Source organism: Haemorhous mexicanus, chromosome 7 (assembly GCF_027477595.1).
Source record: "Haemorhous mexicanus isolate bHaeMex1 chromosome 7, bHaeMex1.pri, whole genome shotgun sequence".
In the NCBI taxonomy this organism is placed as follows: Eukaryota; Metazoa; Chordata; class Aves; order Passeriformes; family Fringillidae; genus Haemorhous; species Haemorhous mexicanus.
In genome coordinates, this window is record NC_082347.1 from 32,558,290 (window position 1) to 32,584,132 (window position 25,843).

Below are 25,843 nucleotides of genomic sequence, written 5' to 3' on the forward strand. Positions count from 1 at the left end.
AGAAGTACTGGCCCGGGAGCTCTACACACACAAACCTCTGCTGAGTGTCTCCATATCCTTCCAGGACCTGTCACAAATCAGAACTGACTGCTCCTGCCAGCTCTCTCCATAACCTCTGCCCTACGCCTGGCACCAGGCAGTCCTAAACATATTTGTTCCCTGTCTGAGTTAGATGCACACATAAGGGTGGAAAGATGAGGTTCCTGTCCTTCTTCAAGCTGCCAAACCCAACACATCGCTGACTGCAAGAGAAGACAGATGGAGCAAACAGCAGATTGGAATCTTTTATTCAGTAATCAGTCCTGCTGTGTGGGTAACATCTTAGCAACTGGAACCCAAGTATGCAAAAATACTGAGTTTTCACAGTGAAAAACCAGACAGTATAAAATATTCCAGTATTGCCTCTTAGAACCATTATTGAATTAAGACCTCTGTTTCAAAGGCAACGTGCTTATTTAGTGTTTGTTTTCTATGCTCAACCCCTCCCCCCAAAACACTTATTCAGACAGTTACCCTCCTCAGCCCCACATTACCCGCACGTGCTGTGGGGCAAGAAACACTACACGAAATCCCTTCCTGATTTCCAAATGCTTATTGAAGAACGTCCTGCCAGCGGTGCCAGGCTCCAGGAAGACGCAGGTGATGGGATCACAGAGCTGTCCTGATGCTCTACACACCAGTGCTGGTGCTACTGCACTCGGGCCAGAGGCTCCGTCTCCCGGAGGAGCCAGCGAAGAGCTTCGTGCCGGCCTTGCCTCTCCAGCTCTGCTCCCACCACTTCCCTGCACTTCTGGTGGTACTCGTTCACCCAGTTACGCTGCAGAAAGGAGGGGCAGGACATTCAGCATGAACACAGAGGAGAGTTCATGACCTTACAAGTTATGTACAGCCAAAAATATTTGTAGGCCCTTGTGCTCTTTGGGTCTGAGCTGGTAGGCTGGGCTGGAATCCTGTCCTGAAGAGACAGATCTCTATTATATGGAAGTGACTTGTACATTTGATGAGGGTAGGAACTGAAGGAATTCGTCCTGGGTTTTCAGAGGAGCCAAGGGTCAATTCAGCAGACAAGTAAAGTCTCTGCAAATCACTGCCTCCAGCAAGTCTGAATAGCTACCTTGGCACAGCATAATAAATAGCTTTGCAAAATTGTGACTGGACAATGCACTCCTGAGGCACAAGCTGCCCTATTGATCTGAACAGGTAACCCTAGGGCAGATCTTGGTACCCTTCACAACCCTATTCACCAAATGGAAATGCAAAACAGGGTTATCATTCCAAAAAGGAGGATGTGCTGAGGTGAAATGAGGAGTATGGTAGAAAAACAGGATGAAAAATATCATGGAGAAGGTAGTGGGAGACTTAAACAGAAAGCTTAGAGTATGAAGCTGTTCAGGAAATAAATGCTGCTGAGCAGGTATCAGAGAAGGCTGCTCAGAGTTCATGTGTACTGAGCAATGGGGTGTGCCTGAATGGGACTGGTCACAAGCAGATGCAGACAAGACGGGACATCACTGTTGTCATCACTGTTGTCCTTGGGGAGACAGCATGGTAAGACAGACATTTGCCAGAAGCAAATCAAGGCAGGAGTAGGAAAAGAGATGATAGCAGCAAGTATCATATTAAGGGAACTACCAAAACAACATAATTGGTGGGGTCCTCACTGTCTTCATCATATAACATAGATTGGAAGGATGTCTGAAAAGCTGGTTTAGTTCACACCCTCACTTCAAAGTGGGTCAAGCTTAAAAATAAGTCAGAGTGCTCAGGATTGCTCTCTGGATCTATGAAATGGAACAATGGCCAGTGGTTCTAGCAAACAGAACAAAATAAGCTGGTTCTAGTGCAAGGAAGGCAATGTAAACCTGTTCTACTTACCTCCTTTTCTGTTAGCAAATTAACATCAATCATTTTCATCTGGATTGGAACCAGGGTTAAGGGTTCAAAGGTCAGGCTGCCTCTGTTTTTGAAATTGTACTGCAGCAGAAAGACAGAGATTGTACAATTTTAGAAACAGCTCCACCCTGATCACACTTTTTGGTTATGTAATCACCACAGAAAAACCAAGGTAACATTCAGTTGAGAGGGTAGCAACTTACAATAACATTTTTCTTACAGCTCAAGCAAAGAATCTTGATATAAACTTTAGTTACTTCTTTCAGTGGTCCCTTTCTAAAGGTGAAAATTGTACAGGACTTCAGCTTGATGACTATATGATTATTTTCAGTCTGGCATTTCTAAAAGCATAACCCAGCCAGACTAGTAACTATAATGTCAAAATCTGCCTGTAGTTTTGTTTCTTCTGCCACTGATGGCTCACAACCACAGAGGAATATCCCAACTTGAGATCAACCAGTTCTACAGCAATGATTCCAAGGGGCTGAATAAAGTTTCTCAACACACAGAGAAAAAACAATTTAAAATAACTCTCACACACACACATTTCAACCCACAGAAACTCTGCAGAAGCAAAACTGTCTGTGCTCCCATTATCAAGGGAGACTTAGAACCAGTGTTCACCACAAGGGGTTTTGGAGACCAGGAACCTTGAGTAGGATTTAACTGTCTGCAGCATGGTCCCACATCAAGTTCCAGTACTTTAAGTTTTATAAGCAGCAAGTAATGGAGAAAGGTGCTTCTTGAGCAGGTCATTCACCTTGGTTTCAGCAGGGATGACGAGGACAACGTTTTCTATTCGGATCCCAAAGGACCCATCTTCATAATAGCCAGGCTCTGCAGAAACAGACAGTAATTAACTAAGCCACACTGCTGCATTCTGCAAGTACTTATTCCCTACCGCCAAGCTTCCCCTCTATGTCTCTAGTCCACTGAAGTCACTAAGCAATCTTGACATCAGGCAACCACAGAGGCAAATTTCTGACGCTACAAAATCTGCACAAAAGCCCCAAGCAAGGTGACAGCAGAAGTTCTCAAAGAGAGAAGAAACAAGACAGCCCTCAAGCTTCAGAATCTCCTTGGAATTCAAGAGAGCACAGAATACTTGTGTTCAAATACCAGAAACTCTGAAAATATGAGTATTTTCTTCATGAAAAGCAGGTGGGTAACCCCTTCCTCAAAACACTCCTTTAGAGACTGTTTCCCTGACTTCCTGAGAGGACTTTGCAGCCCTGAAGGAATGTAAGTCTCTCAGCAAACCCCAGCAGGCTGTTAATTTACTGCTGGAAGAATAAGGCATGCAAAGATTTAACAGCTGCCTCAAATAGCCCATAGCAAAGACAGGATTAGCTCCTGAAAGCTTGGTGTCCACCTTGTACTGCAGCCAGTTCTTCCAGAGTATGCCAGAGCCAGCTGGTCAGCACAGCTCTTCTGAGGCCTGTGCCATAGAGAGCAGGAAGCAGTCCTGCAGCACCCCACTGCAAAGGTGCTTCATGGAAGGTGGAAAGTTAATGTGAGGGTCTTTACCTAGAGAGCCTAAATGACAACTAAAACACAAGCTGAGGAGGCAGGCCCAGAGCTTTTGATCCAGCCTTTCCTTTACATCAGTCACATTTATTCCTTTTGCATCTCAAAGAGCTTGGTCCCTCCCCAGTGACCAGAGAGAATCAACAGTGCTAAATACCATCAGAGACAATCATGCCAGCCTCCAGGGGCTCGTCTGCAAAGGTTTTGTAGCTAATGCCACAAGGACCCTCGTGCACATTTAGGAAAGAGCCAACTCCATGTCCTGTCCCATGCAGGTAATCCAGGCCACAGTCCCACAAAGCAGAGCGGGCAAAGGAGTCTAGAAGGTGACCTGCAGACAGACAAGGAGAAAGAATTCAATCAAGTCAGGCTCCCTCAGAGACACTGATGATCATGCTAAAGGGTCAAACCTGGAAAACATGCAAAAAAAAAAGCACCCCCCCAACAAAAAAACAACAACCAAAAAAAAAAACCCAACAAACTACCACCACCCCCTCAAAAAGCCTCATCACCCACAAAGAAAGCAAGTCATTGGGTGGCTGGAAGTTACAGGGCAGATTTGGCAATTCTAACAGTCAATCCCTTTCTCAGATAAAGAGCCCTTCTCTCTTCCATTACACAGGTCTTCAAGAGATGGTTGTAACAGAAACATTGCACTGCTGCTTGTTCTACTGGCATTTTCAGGAAAGAATCTAATGGTTAAAAGTCCCACAGAGAATTCAGTATTGGTCTTAAAAGGAGCTGCACTTATTGAACTGAAAATAGGAGACCTACCAATTGTATTTGGTGGACTAATCAGCCAGGCTTTTTTGCCTGGAAGGCCACTCATTTCACACAGTTTCAACCAGGGGGCACAGAATTTCTGTTTCATGCATATGAACACCAAGCCCATGTATCCAAGTTCATATACCCTTCAGTTTCAGTTTGGGTTTCCACAGCACTGTGCAGCTGCTTTTAACTTGTCTACCCAAGAATGCAAACTGAAGAAATCCCTAAAAAGAGCTGGTTTTGTATAAGGTGTAACCAGGGAGAAAATAACTCTGTAACAAATTCACCAGAGGCATCACAACTTCTGCACAAAATAAAACCAGCTCCTTTTTGTGTCATATTCCCATGTCTTTTCCCACTGATACAAGAGATTTCACAGTAATTGGAAGATAATTAGCCAGTCCTTATGAAGCTGGAGAGTGACCTCTCACTGTGATAGGGCCATTAGTAAAGAATAAAGACAACCTCCAAGCACATGTATTAGAGTGCCACTGAGTGATGAAAGTCACTATCACCCTGGAGACAGAGCACTTACAAAATCCTTCAGACTGCCTGCCTCAGAATTTCCAGCACTGGTTGATGCTAAGACAGAAGGCATCAGTAATCCAGAATCCAAAGTCTTGTGATGGAAACAGACAGTTATATCAACATCTGCCCGATCTACCTAGTCAACCATAACATGGTTATCAGACCACTTAATGGATCTTCAGAGGTCAAAACACTCCAACTCACCGACCCACCTTTGGTTCCATTTGGGAAGATGGCAGCACTCACAGCTATATGTCCCTTCAGGACATATGTGAAGCATTCCTGTGAAAGAAATGTGTGCCATAAGTAAAGAGGGAAAGGAAAAGCTTTGTATTCCCTAAGAAGGGTAAGAGAAGATGCATCTTGTAGTAAACTGCAAAGGATATGGAAAAACTTGCTCATGCTCTTGTGGTGCTGGTAATGCCAAAGCAAACCATGAGCAGAAGGAGTTTACAGCACTCTCAAGATCCCCCTCCAGTAATGAGAAACTATCACAAACTCAGACTGCAGGTTTAGCAGCAGCATTCCCCTGATCTACATGACTGATTCTCTTTGTGGCTGTACTTTTACTTCCTGGGCATACCCTACAGCATATTTTTGTCACTAAGTGAACTATAATAATGAAATTAGTTTTAGTTAAGACTAATAAAAAGTTAAAGCAGCAATTTAAAATAAACAAAATTACATTGCTCCATTTCCAACACAGACCTTTTCAGGTAAATCTGAGATGGACTTTTTATATCATACACTAGCACAATCTGACTGGAGCTTTGCATCAGACACTGAGCTTTGCACTAAAGCAGACCCCCCTGGCTCCCTTATTGGACAAACCAGTAATGTTTATCCTCAATCTGCTGATTTTCTTATTTCTTAGAGGAAATGTTATTTTGCAGATGAGAGCTGTGCATTTTAAGATAGAAAGGTGTCAATTCTCTAAAACAGTTTATGTTTTGGAAGTCTGAAGTATGACAGTCTCCTTTTCAGTCCTTATCCAAATGCTGCCACATACTGGTAAATAAATGGTAACTCCACAGAGAACTTTGACTGCATAGCAATAGAGCACATTACTAATTCAAGTATCTCTAATAATAAGGGTCAGATCATAAACCACACTGTGATCCCAACTCACCTTTTCATAGGCTGATGGTGTGCCAAAATGCATTGTCCTGGTCACATCTGTTGTACCATCTCTTCAGAAGCAAACAAAGATGCAGGAACCAAAGAGATGGGGGAAAAAGAAAGATCAAAGTGAGAATGCACAGGAAACAGTCACACTGCAGCAAACTAACCAAGCTCATAAATGGATAAAGTCATCTGCTCTATGCTACACAAGGCTGATGATGTAACTGCTCCTAATCTCAAAAATTCCTGAACACAATGCCCCAGATGTAGCAATAATGATTTACAATTCCCACTGTTATCTTTCAATCACAAGCATCCCAAAGCTCTTCCCAAATTAGAATCTAAACTGCTCATAAAAACAATGCTAATTTGAGGTTTAGCAACAGGTACCTGTCCATTGAGAACAGGCCAAATTCAGCCTATTTGTATGGAAGGTGATTCACTAACAGCTGTAAAACACACACCTGTGCAAAAACGACAGCCATCCACTCAGAAAAGGGACGTGTAAGGAGGGATAGTATCCCTTTCACCTTCAGGATGTCTTGTGCTAAGATTTCTGCAAATCATCCTGCATTTGGACAGGGGTTAATCTAAAACGTCAGAAACTGGCTCTAAGTTCCTTCTGCAAAAAGCATTTTGAGCCCGCTGTCAAAAACACAGTGGCTCTTGAAATAACAAGTTCCCTTTGAAACGCTCACTCCTGTCCCTGCGCTCTTCCCCAGCGCACACAAGCCCTGGGCACAAAGAGCTCACGGTTTAACTTCTCAGCAGGGACAAGCAAAGCATCCCTGTCACAATGCTGTGGTAAGTGCCATTGATGTCCAGTTTACATTGTACCCAAAGGGCTGCTTTTCATAGTGGCACTAAGGAAATCGTTAATTAGGCCATCAGAGGGGAGGAAAAAAGATCTCCTTGTAAAAATCTTATCAAAGGATGTCTGTATGGTCCTTTTTCAAAGCTCTTCCTGACTGACATAACAAAAAGGCACAGCTCTAAAGACAAAGCCCATCTCAAAGGAGCAGCCAGGCTTGTCCTGCATCTTCCTGAACAAGCCACTTCTCATCTATTTACACTGGTTAAAAACATCACTTCTTTCATTTTCCATGGAGTCAAGAGTTCCACAGTAAAGGAACTGAGGCGCCACTGAATGGCACTGTCAAAACAGCATTGAGTGAGTTTTCAGACATGATGTCCTCCCAAAAACATATCCAAGAGGCCACTGGGATGAGGAACCCTGACTCTGAGTCTCTCTGAAAAGGCAGAGAGCACCACAGGACAGTGCTGTCCTGCTTCTTTGCCCCACCTTGTCCTGACCTCAACATCAGTCAAGTCTGCCCACAGAGCAGATCCTGGCAGGGTAGGTGCCTCACCCAGCTGTGCAGGCTGCTGAATAGGCAGCCCAAGACTAAGCCAGGGCACTCAGGCCTGCTCCCTGTTCCTGCAACTTAATACTAAAACCACCAGCTAAAGCACAGCTCCCATCACACTGGGGATGGATGGGACTCAGATGGGAACTGTACTTTGACATCTTGTCCTTGATCCCAGCAAGGCCTGTCAGCAGCCCTGATCTGTCTACTCAAACCTCCACAGTGCCTTGCTTGCCAAGGCAAATGTGAGCTGACCCTGCAGAGGTGATGGGGAAAAGAACACATGGCAGTTCAGCACCAATCATCCACTCACTTGTACTGTGCTCCTGAGTCCAGGAGGTAGATCTCATTCACTGACAGCGTTCTGTTGGTCTCAGGAACTGGCCTGTTCAGTTAAAACACAAAGGTTTTTGTTCCACAGTTTTAAGATCTCCAGCCCACAACTGCAGTCCACAAACCATATTAACTACAAGCTTGGATGTGCTGGCCCTGATTTCTTGTGGCAGTGATGGAAATCCCACACATGCTGAGCCAGGGATCATAGTGAGGAGAGGATTTGTATACAGCAAATGGCACTATAGTACAGAGCTTTGCTGCTTCCAGCATAACCCTCAACATCTGTTTCTGGATGTATTTCAGAACAGCTGTGGCACTTCATACTCATCCTTCCCAGACTTCCAGCCCCAAATAGCCCTTTTCTATGGCCCTGAGCAAATCAGCATCATAATACATGCATGCTGCCAGCAGGGAAAGATCTTTACTTAGTAAGGAGTAAAGAAAGATAGCAAGCAGCATCTCCCTGGAGTACTCTATTGTGACTCCATGAGGAAGTGAGACAGCTCATTCCAACTGTGTTTGCTGAAGATTGAAAGGAGAAGCTGTGTTTCTCTTACTTGTAGTGAATGATGGCTCCATTTGGACCTGTGCTTGATATGGTAGCAAAACTCAATTCAACAAAGTCTTTCTGCTGACTGAAAGAAAAGATTGTGATCACTACAGCACAAGTGAGAGGAGCACACCAAGCACCTAGGGCACCTGGAGTGCCCCATCCTCAATCTCACATCACCTCAGCCTTCCCCTTGGCCTTAAAAGCCACCCGGACAAGCAAATTTGGGTAGAAGAAATGTACAATTTGAAGCCCTCATCTCCCAACCATCTGTTTTCCAGATCTACTCTTTCCTTAGAAGAAGAAAATTCACAACCCAAATCACCCAGGAAGAGATGTGCTGAACAATTTCTACTTTGTTACTTATTTACTCAAAGGCATTTTAGAGGTCCTGCTGATGTACATATGGGAGTAACTCGCAGAATAAATGGTGCTCCTTATCTATCAGAAGAGGAAGAAATCTGACTTTGAAATATACATTTCTCTGTGGTAAGGAAACAACTGCCTTGTATTTAAGTGTCCTAACCTGCAGTACTCCTCATTGCTATCTCAAAAGGAAAGTGGACAGGATCCAGTGGGCTGGGACTTGCATTTCCCAAGAGACCTAATTCTTCCCAACTCTCTCAAGTTTTCAAATAAATCCATTAGTAAAGGTTTGTCCTCAGGTAAAATATATCTGCAAGCGAGATGCATTTCTAAAGAATAAAATAAAAACAACAGACAAAAAAAGCCACCCAGAAAACCTCCTCAGAGTAGATTCACTTTTTACCTGCGGAACTCCTCTGCTTTGTCTGCAGCAACTATTTCTGTTACGGTTCCCTTTGGGACCTGGTGGACAAGGACATGGGTTGGATTAGTGCAAACAAGCAAAGAAAACCCTATATGCTTAAACACTGGGTCTTGTCTGTGCTTTATGAAACCCTGGAAGTGACTTCTTTCCAGGTTTTCTGTCCTCATTCCTCAGTAATGACAAACACAAAGCCAGCAACATTGTGCAGGACATTTGAGAAGAAGGAAGTGGAGATGGTCACAGCAGGACTGCTGAACCCTGCCTAAGGAGCAATCAGTGCAGTACTAACTTCATGAGATGTGCACAGGCAAATCTCACAAGGCAGCATCTCTTCACAGTCAGGTGACACTAAGCTTAAATAGTTCTCTTTAATAGCCCATGCTGTTAGAAATTTTATGCTTTTAAATCAGGAATGGAAGCAGTTGCAGAAAAAACAAAGTGTGTTAAATTTTCCTTTAGGCATTTGATAAATTCAGACCTGTGACCCAACTTCCCCTGGACTGGAAAACAAGCGAAGCAAGGCAAGAGCAAGGTTTCATAACCCCTGAGGCTGACTTCTTGAAGTACTCAGACATGTAAAAAGGCACCTTCTGGAAGTCATCAAGCCTTCTCCATAAATAAAGTCAATAGACTCAGACATACAGTGGCACTGCTTAGTAAGTTGCTGTGTAACACCTGGCACTCTGCACATCCACTGAGTACTTCTAACCCAGTGAATACACAAATAATTTGTTTTTATCCCATTTTCACTGCACCTCCCATTCATAAATGCCAAATTTGTTCATACTGGCAGACAATGCTTATTATCATGAGAATAACTTCAAAGTATTGTATGAAGCTGAACATTATTTAATGATTTACACCACCAAACCAGCACAAGACAGCGTTAATACTACACTAAGCCTGCTCAGGTAATTTCTCACTTGTCTGTATAAAATGAATGGGACAATGCTTTCAAAAAAATTAATTCAGCCTTGGATAAAAGTATGTTTGAAATCCTCACAAAGAAACCCAAACCACTAGATAAACCCCCAACTGTTTCCCCACTTTTAGTAAAGGCACTATAAAGACTAACAAAAAGTTTATGCCAAAGAAGAATTTTACACAGCAATAGAACCTCCAAGTTAAAAAAAGTTATACAATACCTCTTTTTCCAGCCAGTTAAAGAGCTCACACAGGGCAACAGCATCTTTAATCTATGTTAAAATAGGCACAAGAAAAGGGAATTGAGAAAGATTTATCAAGCCTCAGTATAAACAGGTTTTGATGCAAAAGAATTCAACCTGGAAGTTTCAGAAACACAAACTAAGAGATGATCCAAGAGGTATTTTCAGGTTTTGCACCCTGTAATTAATATAAACACTGGAAATGTATCTGGAGAGTTAAGTAAATGTTAATTACTGCTGGGACATATCTTTACTGTGTGAAGTCTGGTTTTACCCCACACATCACTTTCAAGGCTATTTTGCTTTAACAGCCAAGATCTTGCATCTCAGACTGCAGAAGGCAACCACACAACACATCTGGTGATGTGACAGGGGAACATGTCGTTTGAGCACACAGCCACCACACAGTCTCTGTCACACAGCTTCTGGCTCTCTTGCCTTATGACCCCCATTTTTGTTCATTTTTTTTCCTGCATGCTTGCAGAATGTAGGGGCAATAAGCAGGAGATATGTACAAGAAGAAGGCACAATTTGTCCTCAGGTGGCAGGTGACAAAGTGCCTCTTCTCAGTCCAGCTATTTTTACTTCTCTTTAACTAATAGGGAGAGAAAAGCATTGAAATAGAAAGTACTGGTTCCCGAGGAGCTGCAGAAAATATGAGACAAGCCCAAAACTGCCAGCACTGCTTCAACTGGCACATTTCTCTTATTGTGAAAACTGCTGCTTGAAAACTAACAGGAGATAAACAAGAGAAAAGCTCAGCCCCACCATGAACCTGCTTCACAGGCAGGTTCCTTGCTTGAAAATATGAAGCTTCCTGGGAAATCAGCCTCATTTCCAGTGTCATGATGACAACACTAAGAGAGTGTTTTGAGGACACTGGCTGCTTCTGAACATCTTGGCCTGTGCTTTGCACCAGGTGTCGAAGAATTTCTGTGTGTTATTTAGGCTATGTTTATTCAAGTGATAACAATTTGAAGACTCCACTGACAAAGACAACAGAACTAGCAAAGGGGAAACAACATCCCTCTAAGGGCCCACACTGCAAACAACGTTTCTCAAGTCTGCACAGTCTTCCCACAGAGCAAGGCTGTTTCCTCACACTGTTGCAAATGTTGTTCTTCAAGGGAATGCAAAACAAGCAAAAAACCTGCTTCAACAGCAGTAGATGTCTGCTGTAGACCTTTTTTATCCTGCCATCCAAATTCTTATTTGCTTTTTGTCCAAAACATTAAAACTGAAAGGAAAATGTTATTTCTTTCCCTAAAAGTAAAGCAAACCTGTTGCCATGTGCAAGGAGACACTCAAGGCTTCACTTACATGTGCTCTTCTCATGCCTTCTGTTTCTGCTGCATTCTTCACAGCTTTTGCAATGCAGATGGGGGTATATGGGGTGAGGTATCGGTAAGCCTGCAGCAGAAGGACAGGGATTACTTGTGGATTAGTCAGACTACATAATCCTACAGATTTAATAACTCATCCTGGCCACAATTTGTACTTTGGCAGCCTCTCTCAACCTTCAGCACTGTGAGATGCTGGTTGCCAACAGTCAGCTAAGTGCACTGGGAAACAGAGAGGAGAAACAGTCCCTGACTGAAGGAAGGAAGAACAGCCATAGGGAAATCCAAAGAACTAAACAACAGCTTGTCATGAAGCAGGGTGAAGACCAGGATATCGTAAATACCATATATCTATATTAATGTCTGAGCCATAGATTCCTGTTGCTGATGGACACTGAAGGCCCAGAGGCCAATAAGAAACACCAATCCCTGACGCTATGGTAGAACTTAGGCTGTGGAAACAACTTAAAAGCCACCTTGATTTGTTACCTGACAGTCACCCTCAAGCAGCAGGGAGCAAAGGTTACCTAGCCCAGGTACCAAGCACTGAGCACCACCACTGCTAATGATCAGCAGCTCTGACAAACATATCAAGAACTCAGGAAATATGAAAGGCCTTTGCAAAGCTCAGCTTTACATGCTGCCAGTTCTGAAAGGAGCTTACATCAGTGGTTTGAGACAAAGCTTTTTGTGCTTGGATGGGGTGACCCTGCATTAACAACTAGTAACTGATCCCCTATTACGGCACACTTCCTCAAACACCAGCTGTCCTTAGATTAGCAGGAATGCTTGGCTGGTTTCAGCACATCTTCAGAAATTCACCAACTGAGGTGACTTGCCCAAATCTCATTACACTTGGCATCAGAAGAAGAACCAAGTCATTTGCCCAGTTCTCTGCTCTACCCATTACATATCAGGAGATGGGATGAGCACCTACAGAAGCACAACCCAAGCAACATGTTGTTTCCTACTTTAAATGCATCAGCATACAAATATACATCACTCAAATTCAAGGAAAGGCCCAGTAGATCCTCTACAAAGACTAAATTCACATAAATCCTACAGGCTTACAATTTCTAAATTCTTAAGAACAGCAAAACAACTACACTACATAATGCAGAAACTAAATTACAGAAGAAGTCACAAGAAAGTCAGAAAAGTCCTTTTATCAGTCAGGATAAATAGTCAGACCCTTAGTTTGGCTTGCCCTTTATAGATATTGGTAAGTACTATTAATCTTCTGTGAAAAGTATATTTACATGCAGCTGTAAACAAATCTGTAAAGGGTTTGCAGATCTGTGTTTAATAATGGAATGGATTTTTGCCAGTGTCAATATTTGGCTCTGATGGAGACAGACAGTAGATGGACTTCCAGCACTGGTGTTCTTCACACCAGCTGAGCAACTGGCCTGGAGTGCTTTGAAGTGGTGGAGAGCCAGGGAGGAACTAGAAAAACTCTGGCTCCTTCAGCGACTCTCCAAGTAGCTTTTAATCAAGACATTTCAGTCCTCCTTGCCTGTTTTCTATTGCACAGAGCTCCTTGAGGCAGGGACTCTCCCCACTACACACAGGGCATGAAGCATTGTAATGACTCAGAACCAGCCAAAACTTCCAGTGCTCACAGGGTAAATAATGTCACTCCAACTCATTCTATTCCTTTCTCTAGGTCAGACCTTCTGTACTTCTCCATATGGAATATGGATACTCTACATAAATCAACTAGAGCAGCTTATCCAAACTGGGGATAGACCATTGACTGCAACTACAGCAAGGGGCTTTCTACTCTGAAGTCAAAAGAACAATAATTTATCCTGAATGCTCCATGGACACTATGGTGTCAGTATTCTGTATTAGGAGACCTAGAAATAGATTGATGGTGTCTGAATATTTAACCCTGGAGAGAGACAAAAAACCTGTACATTTACTCACAGTATCTGTTACTTACTAGACATCACTGTAAACTGGACGGTATTCCAGAGAACGTGATCTCTAGCAAACAAGAGATGTACACAAGATGCATGGAAACCAGCTCATTTGTCCACAGTTGCTGTGTCCTTCCCCAGGTATCTTTCATGGCTATTAGAATATTAGATGGACAGTAGGAGTCCCAGACAGCAAGTTCAAAAGGATAGCAAGATACAGCATGTATGGCTGTGCAGAAATTATTCTGATGCTACAACTGTCCCTCGGCAGATGCACTAAGTGCACAGACAACCAGTGCCCGCAGGTTATCTGTGTCCTTACAAGATTCCTGGCTACAACAACTGTCATCTTCTCCCTCCTTCAGTAAAGGACATCACATATTGCATGATATCCTCAAGCCACTGAACTAAATAAGGGCAACCACCTTCAGACACTCAAATCAAGCCAAATGCACTCTCCCAGAAGTCCTGCTCAACTTTCCTGCTTCAATTTCTGCAAGTTTCCAGTTCTTGCTGCTCTTCCACATGAGGCTGATGCTCCACCCATGGGCAGAATGACCTGAGTTCACCCTGCTGCCTCTTCCCTCCCCTCTCTCACTGAACTTGTTTTATCTTAAGCTGACAATTCATTGGATAAATCAGCTTAGTGAGCTGGAAGGGCAGCTCCAGCAGGAGCAACCCCAGGATTAACAACCCCTCAATACCTCAGCATGGTTGGATCCCTTCTGCACAAGCTCCAGCCTGCACTGGGCTTTGCAGAGGGGAAACTGAGGCCAGTTTCCCCCATTAACACCCTTCCTAACCATAATGAGCAGAGAAGAGAAAAGCATTTTCCCCTGCTAAGGCCACTGACCTTGGGAATGGCCTCAGTCAGAGCATAGCTGGCTTTGTCACTGAGCCACACTTTCTCCTTGGATGAGAGGCCTGCACCAACAGCCTGCAGCTCCGACAGGATAGATCCATAGGGCAGCACCTGGATTTTGAATTCAGGTTCCAGGGTGGAGTCAAGCTGTAAGTGCTCTCTCACAGCTGGGTCCATCATCCTGTCACCATCAATGAAGAGCCTGAGAAACAAATTGGAGAGATCAAATAGGTCAGACCACATCTAACAGTGGCTGGAGTAAAGGAGGGAAGGAAAAACCATTCTGGCAACATTTCAGGGAGAAAGGAAATAATGAATTATGCACTCTACTTTGTCCTATGTCATTTTAACCACCAGCTTTCACAAAGTTTAAATCCCAGCTTGATATTAAGATGCACCACCCCAATGAGAGGAAAGAGCTGATAGCGTTTCTATTTGTATGACACAGTCAAAATGGCTACATCCCATCACTGTGCTTGAAACAGGAAAGTAACAAAGGCAAGTAACAGCCACTCTCTAACTTTTAAGGGCACCATCTGGAAAGAGAAAAGCTACTGTAGTTCTAAGTATCACATTGCTCTCACTTTGACTGAGTTGAAAAGTTCAGCTCAGCCTTCACATAGTCTGTACTCACCCACCCAGAGAGGTTTTACCTTAGATGGATCTAGGTAGCAGCTTACAGATGCCTCCAAAGGAACTTTGCTTGCTGAGGCTCAATATATGGGGCAGCCACAGGAAAGAAGCCTTCTGTTATAAGCTCTGAAACTTTCCTGCACTGTCCTTGCAGTTTTGAAGTGGCTCAGCAATTAGACTTTTCCCTAAAGTTTGTAATGTCCAGGCCAGCCACATTTCACCCAGAACTCCAAAGGCCCTACACATTATCTCAGGGTGACAGACAGAGGACTCTGCCTCCGTGCCCAAGGTCACCCAGCAAGCCAGCCAAGGTGCTGAGGAGTGCAGCAGAGCTCTTGGCTGCCTCTCTAGCTCTGATCGGGGGAGGAGGGTAACTAATGCTGGAGACAAAAGAGCTCAGAAAGGACACTAAAGTACCCAAGCATAGATGTTTTTGAAAAGACAAATACTTTGCAAGAACAGATCACCCCCAGAAAAATGCTTCTTGGGGAAGGGAATACAAGCACCTGATTGTGTTCATTCCTATGATGGCATATGCAAAAAACACAGGATTGTACTCGACATCAGAGCCTCGAAGGTTGAAAAGCCCTGAAACATAAGAACACCAAGAATCACAGCCCTGATTCATCTTCTGCAACACGAGAGAAATCCAAAAATAATCTCACAAAAACACAGGCAAGCAATGAGACATCACGGATACAGGCTGTGAGTCCATCTCCCACCCAGCTGTCCCACAGCCTGCTTCATTCCTGGCAATCCCAAATTTGTGCCAGGAGATGGCACCAGACACACAGCATGAACACTCCCGGGTGTTAAAAGTGGTTTTAACTTCTACGGGAGGGCTTTTTTCCTGGCTTGGAAAAAAGTAGGTACAGGCAAGGAAAGACGTGTACCAAAAGGTAGGGTCTGCCCTTTCTGGTCTGCACAATGCAATAAAAGCTTCAAGGCTACAAACTATCATTTCATTCCAATACTTTTGACATTTGAGGTAAGAGGAAGACACAATAGGCAAGACTTCAATACCCCAAAAAGGCCTCTCATTTGGGCCTCTCCAATATCTCAGATTCAGACTGTACAGTCTTAGCTATTTTTCACAAAGATTTAATCTCACACTACTCCAGACAAAGTCAAGAGGTGAGTAGATCTCCAGCATCTCTAAAATCCCAATTTTAGGGTCAAATAAAAACTCCAAGGTATCCAATTAGCTGAAATAAGCTACTCAAGCCAGTAAGACCAGCCAGCAGGACAGCTGGGAAAAGAACCAACATGGCCTAAATTACAACCCAGCACTGTATTCATCGAATTGTGCAAATTCTACTGCACAGAGCTCCATGAAAGTAAAAATAGAGCTTAATTCTCTCCAGGGAAGCAGCAGGTCGCTTGAATGCAGGAAAGAGCCACAAAGAACTTTTTACTGCATGCGTACAAACTTCCCCACTCAGCCAACTCCCAATGCAGTAAGAAGGCAACAATCTCCTTTGTGGCTATTTTTCTGTCCCCAGAAACTTGTCTGGAGTTTAATACAGTGAACTGAATTAGATAAAATTAAAACAACTTCTCCCCTTCCCCCTGTAGGATAAGAAACCAGCCAGGCACCCGAAAATGAGCTGCTCTCGTGACCTTCTCTGGTTCATCTTAACACTCCTGATTCATAACCAAGCTTCACTTTGCTGGAGACATTTAATCTGAAACCACCTCAGGGCACCAATTTATCATTAATTTAATTGGAGATGTGCCTGAAAAGGTGAGACATACAATATCTGCTCATGCAGGCCTCCCCAGGGAGGAGTCATATTCACCACTCTCAGAAGCAGCTCTTTCACAAAAAAAGCTCTTTGCTCAGTGTCCCAGATCCAGAACAGCCCACGGACCTCATCAAGCTGGCTTCACCCAGTGCCAGGGACATTGTGCTGGCAGTGCTGGAGTGAGGCAAAGAGCACCCCCATTTCTACCTTTCCAGATCAGACACAGGGCACAGGCTGAGCAGCACTCACACCCTGCCAGTGTTACATTCCCCCTACAGCAGTGTGTGCACTGGTCATTTCTGCAAAAAGGACACACAGTCCTAGGAACAGCAGTTCTGGGGAAATCTGCCGTTTCTGGCCGTTCTCCCTTCCTACACACTGGGCTGGGAGCCAGGGTGTAGAGACCCAGCCATCCTGGGGCCCCAAACACAGAGGGGACTCTAGTGAGACCCTGGGTTGAAATGATCTGGAAAAACAAGTTGAGCCCTGATATACTTGTTTTAACCAAAGCATTGGCTGAACGCTGGAGAGGTAGAGACTGACTTAAGAAGTTGTGACAATTAGGAAGATTACAGTGAATGCGGTGTACCCCACCCTTGCTTTATGTATACAAAGCCACATGTTGCACTGCTTTGTTTATAGCCCAGACTCCACAGCAGAAAACAGTCTCCATTTTTCCAATGGGTGAGGCAGCATCAGGATATTTAACAGCCAGAAAATCTCACAGGTCTTTTTTTTTCCATCACGCTGCCTCAGGCTTTGTGTGTGACCTTCTCCCTTTGCCTGGGCTGTTTTTCAAAGGTGGTGATTTGCTGCATTTCCTGGGCCAAAACTGTACTCAGGAGCTGCACTGGTGTAATGAGGCATTGTGCAGAAATACAGGCTTGCTGTTTGTGACCTGTTACCACCACTGCACTTGACAAGAAGTTAATTGATGTCTAACGAACAGCTTTCATATCGGCCTCTCACCCTGGCATGATTCTTCCTTTCCAAGGCAGGAAGAACATTTATTTTGTAGAAAGAACTGAGAAAGGAGATGCAAAGACTTACATGCTACTTCATCCAAGGCTGTTACCACAAACCACATGACTTTCCTCTCAGCCATTTTTGAACGGAGAGCTACAATTTTGTCTCTCCAGCTGACCCCTGAAAAACACAACAGGAAAAGCTACAGTCTCTAACTTTGCTGGGGATGATGATGTAAACACAGACCAACATATCATACTTGTGCTCCTCAATCCTTTCTAATAACTGATATGAACTATCTCAAATGAGCTGCCTTCTAGATGCCCATGGATTTGTTTTGAAGTCATCCGACTTCTAGAAAATGGTTATTTGAAGTTTTGAAGACAGAGGGGTCATTAGCTAAGTATTGATCACCTTCTTCACCTATTCACAGTGACCACATTGTGCTGTAGACTGTTTTACTCTCCTTTGTAGGAGAAGAGCAAAAGGGGGATATAGGGCAATAGGAACAACCCACGTCTGCTGGGAGTTCAGCTCCTCACCTGTGTAACTCAGGTCAAGTGTGATGAGAGGCTTGCAGGGGCGTTGAGGACAATCTGTCCAGATTGTATCAATCAGGTTTTCTTTGACAGGCACAAGGTCATGGCCAGCACTTCTCAAGACTTTGGACATTCTCTTCCACTGGTCTGCCAAAGGGAAGAAAGTCAAGAGCGGGGGCTTTAAAGAACACACATATGTTCAACAACAACTCTTCACAAAGGTCAGACTCAAAAATCAGTCTTCTCCTTTCCTTCTAGCCTCTCCTTCTTCCCATTCCCTTAAGAAAGTAAAATCTACTGCAGTTACAGCTCCATAAACACACCACAGTAGCCAGTGGCAGGTACAGAACCTCACTGTCCTGAAGCCTCACAATTGAGCTGAAGAAGAACTGCTCCAGCTCGGAGATAGAAGTCTCTGGAAGAAGCCACAGCAGAAGCTGCCCAAAGGGTGTCTTCTCCAGTGCAGAACCATGCTAGATCTAAGCTGGACAAGATGAGAGACACTTCCACACAGCCACAAGATAGGTCCTTAATCCATCTGAACAAACAAGTATCTCTCCTTGCCTCCAGTGACCTTTGCATTGTGCCTCATGCTTAGAAGCATGAATAGATGGATACTCTGATATAAATGATACCTCTAGCTGTGTTTCCTACATGGAAAGTTGCCGAGATCACCAAGGAGTAACAGCTTGAATTGTGCCTGGGTGTTCTTGCTTACATGCTGACTAAGGCATTCAGCACTTTTGTACTGAAGTGCCCATGACAAGCCAAAGCACAGACAAAAAGGGGTGATCAGAATTCTGCTTTTCAGGTAAAGTCACTGCAAGCCTAGAAAGCAGTTTTCATCCCTTGAGCTTTGGAGTCAATGCACTGCTATGTAACTCTTGTGATTTATGGCTAAACCAAAATCCAACGTGTTTTGCATAACAGTTTAACCACCACTACATCTGAAACATGGTTAGCTGCACACCACCACACAACAGCTCAGCCAGGGAAGAAAGGAAGAAAAATCCAGTTTACCTATCCAGAGTTATAAATATAAAGTAAAACCAACCTGCTGGAATAATGAAAGGGTCCACTCCCACCCTCGAGCCTTCTGGGAGGACACTCACTAGCCAATCCTCCTGAGTTGGTGTATCTTTCAGACCTTCAAGGATTAAAAAAAAAAAAGTTCAAAGAAGCACTCACATTGAAACATTCCCACACTATGCAAAAAGTCCAAGCTAATGCATCAGATTTGTCTACTAATGAATATCTAGATCCACAGGCAAGGGTTCTCACAGGACACTAAAGCAGAAGCCATGTATCCAGTATGTCCCGAAGTCCCTGCATGATGGGATATCCCTACAGCTCAAGCTGTACTTGTGGGAAGTGACTGTTGATCAGTGGAGCAGTACCCCAGGCTCCTGCATACCCATTTTCATGAGTGTCCAGTTGCTATCCATTTGATGTGCAGCTTGCAGGAAGTAGCGTCCATCAGTCCACATGGCTGCGTGCTGCTCGGTGACTATGGCAGTACCTAGGCAGGGAGGCAGAAAGGGGATTCAGGGTAGGCAGCCACAATGCAGAGACACAGACAGCAGGGACAGTGTTTGAAATTCACCTTAAGTCCCTAAAAGGCACCTCTAATCACTGTTCAAAAGTTATTCCTGTTTCAGTGGAGATATTCACTGTTTGCCCTGCCCTGTGACCTTCCAAATCTTATTGGAGACAGTATGCACAAGGATGCACCTTAATGAATTGCCTCAGATGAACTCAACTTAAGCAAATCTCAGCCAGCCAGTGGAACTGGGTAAGTGGGGCTTTCCAAACCTTCTGTAACAGAGACTGTGGTCTAACTTGGCTGCTGTCACAGTAACATATACTGTACATCTCTAAATTCCATCCCAGTCTCTTTTGGAGAGGAAGTCTGGGCTCTGGCCACCCACAAAACACAGCTGATACCAGGCATGCAGACATGGGTATCACCCCCAGCTGTCAGCTGCACCCCTTTCCCAAATGTCACAGCTCTAGCAGGAAACATGAACATAAACTTCTGCTGGTTTCATTGTCTGTCCCATTCCACTGACTCCAGATGGAGGGATGCAAACAGACAGCTGAGGGGCAGTGACATCCCAGCAAGGCACTCAAGCTGCCTTGCCCTTGACAATACAAAACAAAACAAACCATGGCACAAACTGAAACTGAATCCAAGTCTTTGGAGTCTGCATCTTGACAATACTCTCTGTCACAAAAAACTGATACTCAGATTAGCAGAGCAGAGTTTCCAATTATTAACTCATTGTCTTCTACCAAATTCCCCCAACACAAACCCCATTTTAAGTTGCATCAGCCTGAAAAGATGAAGCAAGAAACACAAGGTGAGCCCCTGTGTGAAACCTCACTGATTGGCTGTGCATTAGGCTGGGAACAGACCTTCCAAGTACATAACAAGGGCACAAATTAGAGGGCAAGGTTATGAAGAGGTTGTGCAGAAGGAGCAGAATTAATACAGGATTCATGTTAGCCATTAACAGCAGCCCACAGCCCTGGATTTATCAGCTTCAAATGAGGTCCCAGAGCTCACAGCAACTGATGAATAGACCCTCCAAACATAGGTACCAGTATTTATTAAAATTATATACAATTAGAGGGGAAAATAACTTCAGCAGACTAAAGTCACTTTCCAACAACCACAGAACAGAGTAATTTGCACAGCTTAGGGTACAGCCAGGGTAAAAACTAGGTCTCTTGAAACACAGACCTATCCTACAGCCAAGAAAACATCCTGTCTCGGCAAGATAAGCAAACTTTTCCACAGCACTCAGTTTCCAAATGCAGAGTTTCTGGCCCTGGCTCTGTTCAAACAGAAAGGCCAGCTAAAGCCCATCCACTATTCACCCAGCCCAAACGAGCAACGTAAAAATCTGTTCATACTGGCCGCACATCAAAAGAAATGACCACAGGTTACAGGCACCACATTAAACAGTTAACAGGATTTTACTTTATGAGAGGTTCATTTAGGGGTCAAACATTTTGTGAAAACTTGTTATTCCGCTGATATTACATAATTCCAGTGGATAGCCAAGACATAATTCTGCAGATGCTGAAATGGGAATAAAACAGTCCAAACAAGCTGGATAGATTTTCTTTTCCATCCTGCCTCTATGCCATGAAAGGAACTATTTCTTTAGAGGAAAATTATGCAAGAACCTAAGTTCTGGAAAGGTACCTGCAGAGCCATCAAATCCAGAGATGAATGCCCTTCTGCAATCACAGGGTGCAATGTACTCGCTCTAGAAAACAAAAGAGGCAGCAATTATTTATAGCAGCAGGGGAAAAAACCAATCAGCTGATGACAAATACTTTGATAAGCTTTTTCTCCTAAAGGACACCATAGAGAGAACAAAATGAGTTAAAAATTCCTGGGCTCTATTCCACTGTGATTATACTGTATTTATGTTCAACTGGTGGGTTTTTTTAAGCTGCAGCACTTTTCTCCCACAAACATCTGTAAACACTGAAGTGCTTCAGAGTTTGCAGCCGTTTATTTCACACTCAGCCTCCCCTTTGGGCAACAAACAAATCATGCCTTTGAAGCTGCAACGTGAAGGGAAGGGAAACCAGAAGCACCCCTTGTTCTTAGGGTAATCAGCATATAAAATCTGTAAAATTCACTATCTCCACTGAAGTCCCCTCAGTGGCATTTATAAGAGCTCCTGTACGACTTTTTTTTTCCCCTGCAATAGTGACATTGAAAGAAAATCATCAAGGTGGTAAGATTGTAAAAAATTTAACACTTGGGACAAATAGATACTGATGGGACAAATAGACACTTCTTCCTTGCCTACTCAAAATCAGACTACAGCCAAAACCACAAAAGTGTGGTTTGATGGATGAGAGGGAATAAGAGTCCATCTTCATCCTAAACCTGTTACAACCTGTGTTTCTGGACACATCTTTTCGGAATGCTGAAGAGCCTGAGAATGCACAGACATCTGATATTAACAGGAACTGCCAAAATTAAAAGAACAACTGAACCTTCACATGATCCACATGACTTTTTTATGGGATTCCACTCTGGCAAGTTTGTAGGTCAGAACTGCTGAGTAGACCTGTTAATGAACTAGTGCAAATCAGCAAATCAGCTTAATCCAGGCTGACAGCACTGACGTTTGAGCTGCAAAACCCCTGGATTTGTACCTTACAAATGGCCTGAAATTCAAGTCTGTTTCTCTGCCCCCAGCTGCGCTGGGTCAAAAGAAACATCTCAGGAACTGAGCTAAGAAATCACAGCCCAATTCTCAGGTGCTTTTAGTCCCTACTGTGATAGAATCACCTGATTGTTAAAATACACTTCCTTCAAATCTGTTACTCTTCACTGTTTTAAGGAAGACAGAGGATTCACAGCACAGGAGTGAGCGAGCAGCACAAATTACGGCACCTGGGACCTTTATTTCTGCTCCAAATCACACCATCATCAAACCCCTTCCACAACAGCCATGTCACTCCCCTCCCGGGAGAAGCCAACCAACCATCCACCACTAACATTTTGAAACTGAACCTTAGGATAGCAAATCTCAGGGCCCAAAAAAGGATCTTGTTGAGTGGCTTTTGCTCCCAATTGCCAGGGAAGATTCCTGGTACATACTCCAAAGAAATCCTCCATTTTTTCCAAACACTAGTGAAAGTCGGCAGAAAGGAGAGGGGGATGGAGACCATGAGGGCCCTCTTCTCTGACCCAGTTAGCTTCCTGTGCCTTTTCTTGTCCAGCCCCACAGGGCTGTGACATGTTCAGCATGTCACATGTCCCCTGTGGGGAGAAGGGAGGTCAGGCTAGCCACCTTGGGAAAGAATGAGTGCCCTCGGCACAGCTCCAGCTGATGGGGTGGATCCCTCAGCCCCACACAGCACATGATCACCACTGAGCCCCTTTAAAATAATGGCAAAGGCATCAGCAGACAGAGTGGGCAAAGCTGTTGAGGGAACAGAATCAAGTGTCTGTTTCCCCACTCACTGCCTGCCTGAGAGCAGCAGGACAGAACATGAAGGCAGAGTGATGCCAGACCTGAGGATTCCTCATTTCAACACTCCCTAGAGACTACTCAGCCTGTTGACTGCTATGACTCCCCTCTCCAACACTTCCCAGATCAAAGGTGGGACATCATCTCCCAGGGTCCAATGCCATTAGGAGATCCTGGAAATTTCCCATCATGGATCACACCACTTAAATACATCCCAAATGATGTACTTAAGTACAAATAAGAGCAGTGATTTATTTTCCATTTCTCTTGACCAACACAACAGAGACTACAGGCTAGTTTGCTTGAGAAAACCTCATTCTATCCCATTCACAAACAAATTCAGGGAGTGTTTTGAGCGTTTACAATGAGGCAGAAGGGCTTTAAAAGGAGTATCAGGGATCTGAAGGAAAAGACAGTTCATTCATCTATCAGTCTGAATTCTTGCACATCCACCTGTTCTGTTCCATGCAGCAACCCCCACTGTGCAAAGATGAGCCCATGTTTTGCACTAGCTAAAATTACATGGGGAACACCTGTGTATGCCACACAAAGCATAGACCACAGCACAGTGAGAACAAGGTATTTCCCTGGGGCTCGTGTTGCAGCTTTGATGGCCTTCAGCCTGGCCCTCCTCAGTCCTTTCACATCTGCTTCTCACCACACCAGTCAGTCACACAGACAAAACTGGGGGCTACATCACAAAAAACCCTCATCTAAGCCAGGAAGAACCCCAAAAAATCAGTGCTGCTTATCCCCAGAGCCTGCATGGTTGTGCTGTAAACATGTTGAAGCTTATTCTAGTCTAATGTCAACCAAGATCAGCAATGCAAAGTGCATCTGGCTACCCTTAGAGGCACGACACTGGTGTCATTAAAGAACACTGCAGTGTACCTGGAGGGAGGGAGGTATTCACTGCCAAAATCCTAACTGCATTGGTAAGATCTGGAACACACCAGAGCAACCTGTGCACAAGCCATCTCCTGCTTTATAACTTGGCTGATTCCTCAGCTTAGCACAAGTGTGTGTCAGAGGAGCCAGCCTCGAGCAGAAGACAGCACCTCTGCCAACCCAAACACGGGGCCCTAAGCTGGGCAGGTGCTTCCTTCATGTGGACAACCAGCCAAATCTGACCAAATTTTTTTTGAGTCAAGGCCTGGAGGGTGAAGCCAGCCACAGTTAAGCTGTGACTGGCTCCAAACCCAAGCTCTAATCCAAACCTCATTCCCTCCCATTAAGAAGCAGCTCTTCCAGTCTCTGAATAGTTCCATATGGGTAAACTCCAGATTCAATGTAAACATACATTGACTCAACATAAAAATGGATCCTGCTTTTACCACTGCAACATCCCAAAAGCCCTGACATTTTTAACCAAACCACAAAGGGTTTAGGTGCCTCATTCCTAAAAGCATGGTTTTTCATCCCTTCATGATCCTTGGGCACCTGTAGCTACCCAGCACACATGAAAAAAAGTGGGACTCTCCGGGCTTCATTCCACTTTTGGCTGGGACAGTCCTCCTTTCTCATCAGCCTCTGGATCACCCTGGCCACCAAGGAAAGAGACTTCTTCTCTGACTTCTTATCACCAGCATCAAAGTTTTCAAAAATTAAAGCAGCCAGCCAACATCCAGGGCTGAGTGCAAGAGCCACAAATCCAAGACAGCCTTGGTTAAGTCTGAGTCAGAGGCAGCTGTGTTTGAGAAGCTCAGCAAGTCTTTCAGTTCCTTACACAACTAAACATGGAAAGCAAAGGATACAACTGGCAGCAAGACTCCTGGCAGTATGATAATCTAAGTCACCTAACCTTGCAGGAAAACCAATATTAAAAGCATCACAGAACTCAGACTCATCAACATTCCCAGTGTTACAAAGTTAAATTAGTCAGCAAGTTGCAGCATCAGGGTGTATCAGCATCAGCCTAATCCAGGGGTTTCTTTGCAACCCAGAAGAGAATAAAGTTTCCTGCAAACTAAACCCTGTGGCAACACCACAGGAGGGAAAGCCCTATTTGTTGACAAGTTCTGTGATGCAGATGCCAGGACAGCCTCAGGAATAGCTGAGAGATGCAAGGACAGTAATACGTATCTTGTTTGGACTGTGGGGAGGAAATGGCTTAGGCCACCAAACACTTGGGTATCATTAAACTACAGTATTCTGACTCGTGGAGGGAGCTGCCTAAGAGCAAAATCTGACTGCAAGGCTGTAAAGTTCTTGTTTGCCCAAAGGAAACAAACCCTTGCTTGGAACAGGGAGAAGTTTCAAATCACAGGTCATCACAATTTACATGGAATCAGGCTGTTCTGGGATCAACAGGATTCTGTCATTGGCAAAAACTGCATCAATTCCCAACCCTTATAGAAAAAAATCCTGCACCAGCTATTCAGGAGTTGCACCAGAATCAGCAGTTTTTAGTAATCGTTTCTATTCAGATAGATTCCCTCTGCAGAGAAACCTGACCAACTCGCCTGGCAGGAAATAGCAACATGGAGTTCTCTGCTTAACTGCACTCTGTCAAGGAAAAGAAAGAAACAGAAAAACCCAGAAGTCCTGAGGGTCACATTCTTCAACTCACATGACAGCATTCAATGTCTAGTGAAATGAAACCAGAGTTATATATGGACAGAGGCAGCTTGAGCCAGGAATGCAGCAGACAATAGCAGCTGCAGAAAACGCCTTCCCCCTACCTGCCCAAGTTTGGATCTCCCTATGAGGAAACATGATGCTGCACATATGGTCCCAGGGCACAGGCAAGTCTGGACCCGGCTCACCTCAGTGCCAAGTCAAGGGCA

The 25,843-nt window shown here is 44.2% G+C and overlaps 1 protein-coding gene across 4 annotated transcripts in view; it reads right to left on the reverse strand.

Annotated features, from left to right (window-relative positions):
* Nucleotides 1-270: 270 nt before the first annotated feature.
* Nucleotides 271-25,843, reverse strand: part of XPNPEP1 (X-prolyl aminopeptidase 1) — a 31,078-nt gene continuing 5,505 nt past the window's right edge. For all 4 annotated transcript variants that reach the window (XM_059851940.1, XM_059851939.1, XM_059851942.1 and 1 more), the window contains 18 exons: nt 21,262-21,329; nt 19,469-19,569; nt 19,109-19,201; nt 18,058-18,201; nt 17,600-17,695; nt 15,311-15,392; nt 14,163-14,373; nt 11,368-11,457; nt 10,027-10,077; nt 8,861-8,919; nt 8,099-8,176; nt 7,519-7,590; nt 5,846-5,906; nt 4,929-4,998; nt 3,578-3,751; nt 2,654-2,730; nt 1,876-1,974; nt 271-817 (listed from right to left, as the gene is read on the reverse strand). In XM_059851940.1, the coding sequence (XP_059707923.1) occupies nt 689-817; nt 1,876-1,974; nt 2,654-2,730; nt 3,578-3,751; nt 4,929-4,998; nt 5,846-5,906; nt 7,519-7,590; nt 8,099-8,176; nt 8,861-8,919; nt 10,027-10,077; nt 11,368-11,457; nt 14,163-14,373; nt 15,311-15,392; nt 17,600-17,695; nt 18,058-18,201; nt 19,109-19,201; nt 19,469-19,569; nt 21,262-21,329 (1,755 nt within the window). In that variant the 3' untranslated portion in view covers nt 271-688. The remainder of the gene's footprint in view (nt 818-1,875; nt 1,975-2,653; nt 2,731-3,577; nt 3,752-4,928; nt 4,999-5,845; nt 5,907-7,518; nt 7,591-8,098; nt 8,177-8,860; nt 8,920-10,026; nt 10,078-11,367; nt 11,458-14,162; nt 14,374-15,310; nt 15,393-17,599; nt 17,696-18,057; nt 18,202-19,108; nt 19,202-19,468; nt 19,570-21,261; nt 21,330-25,843) is intronic.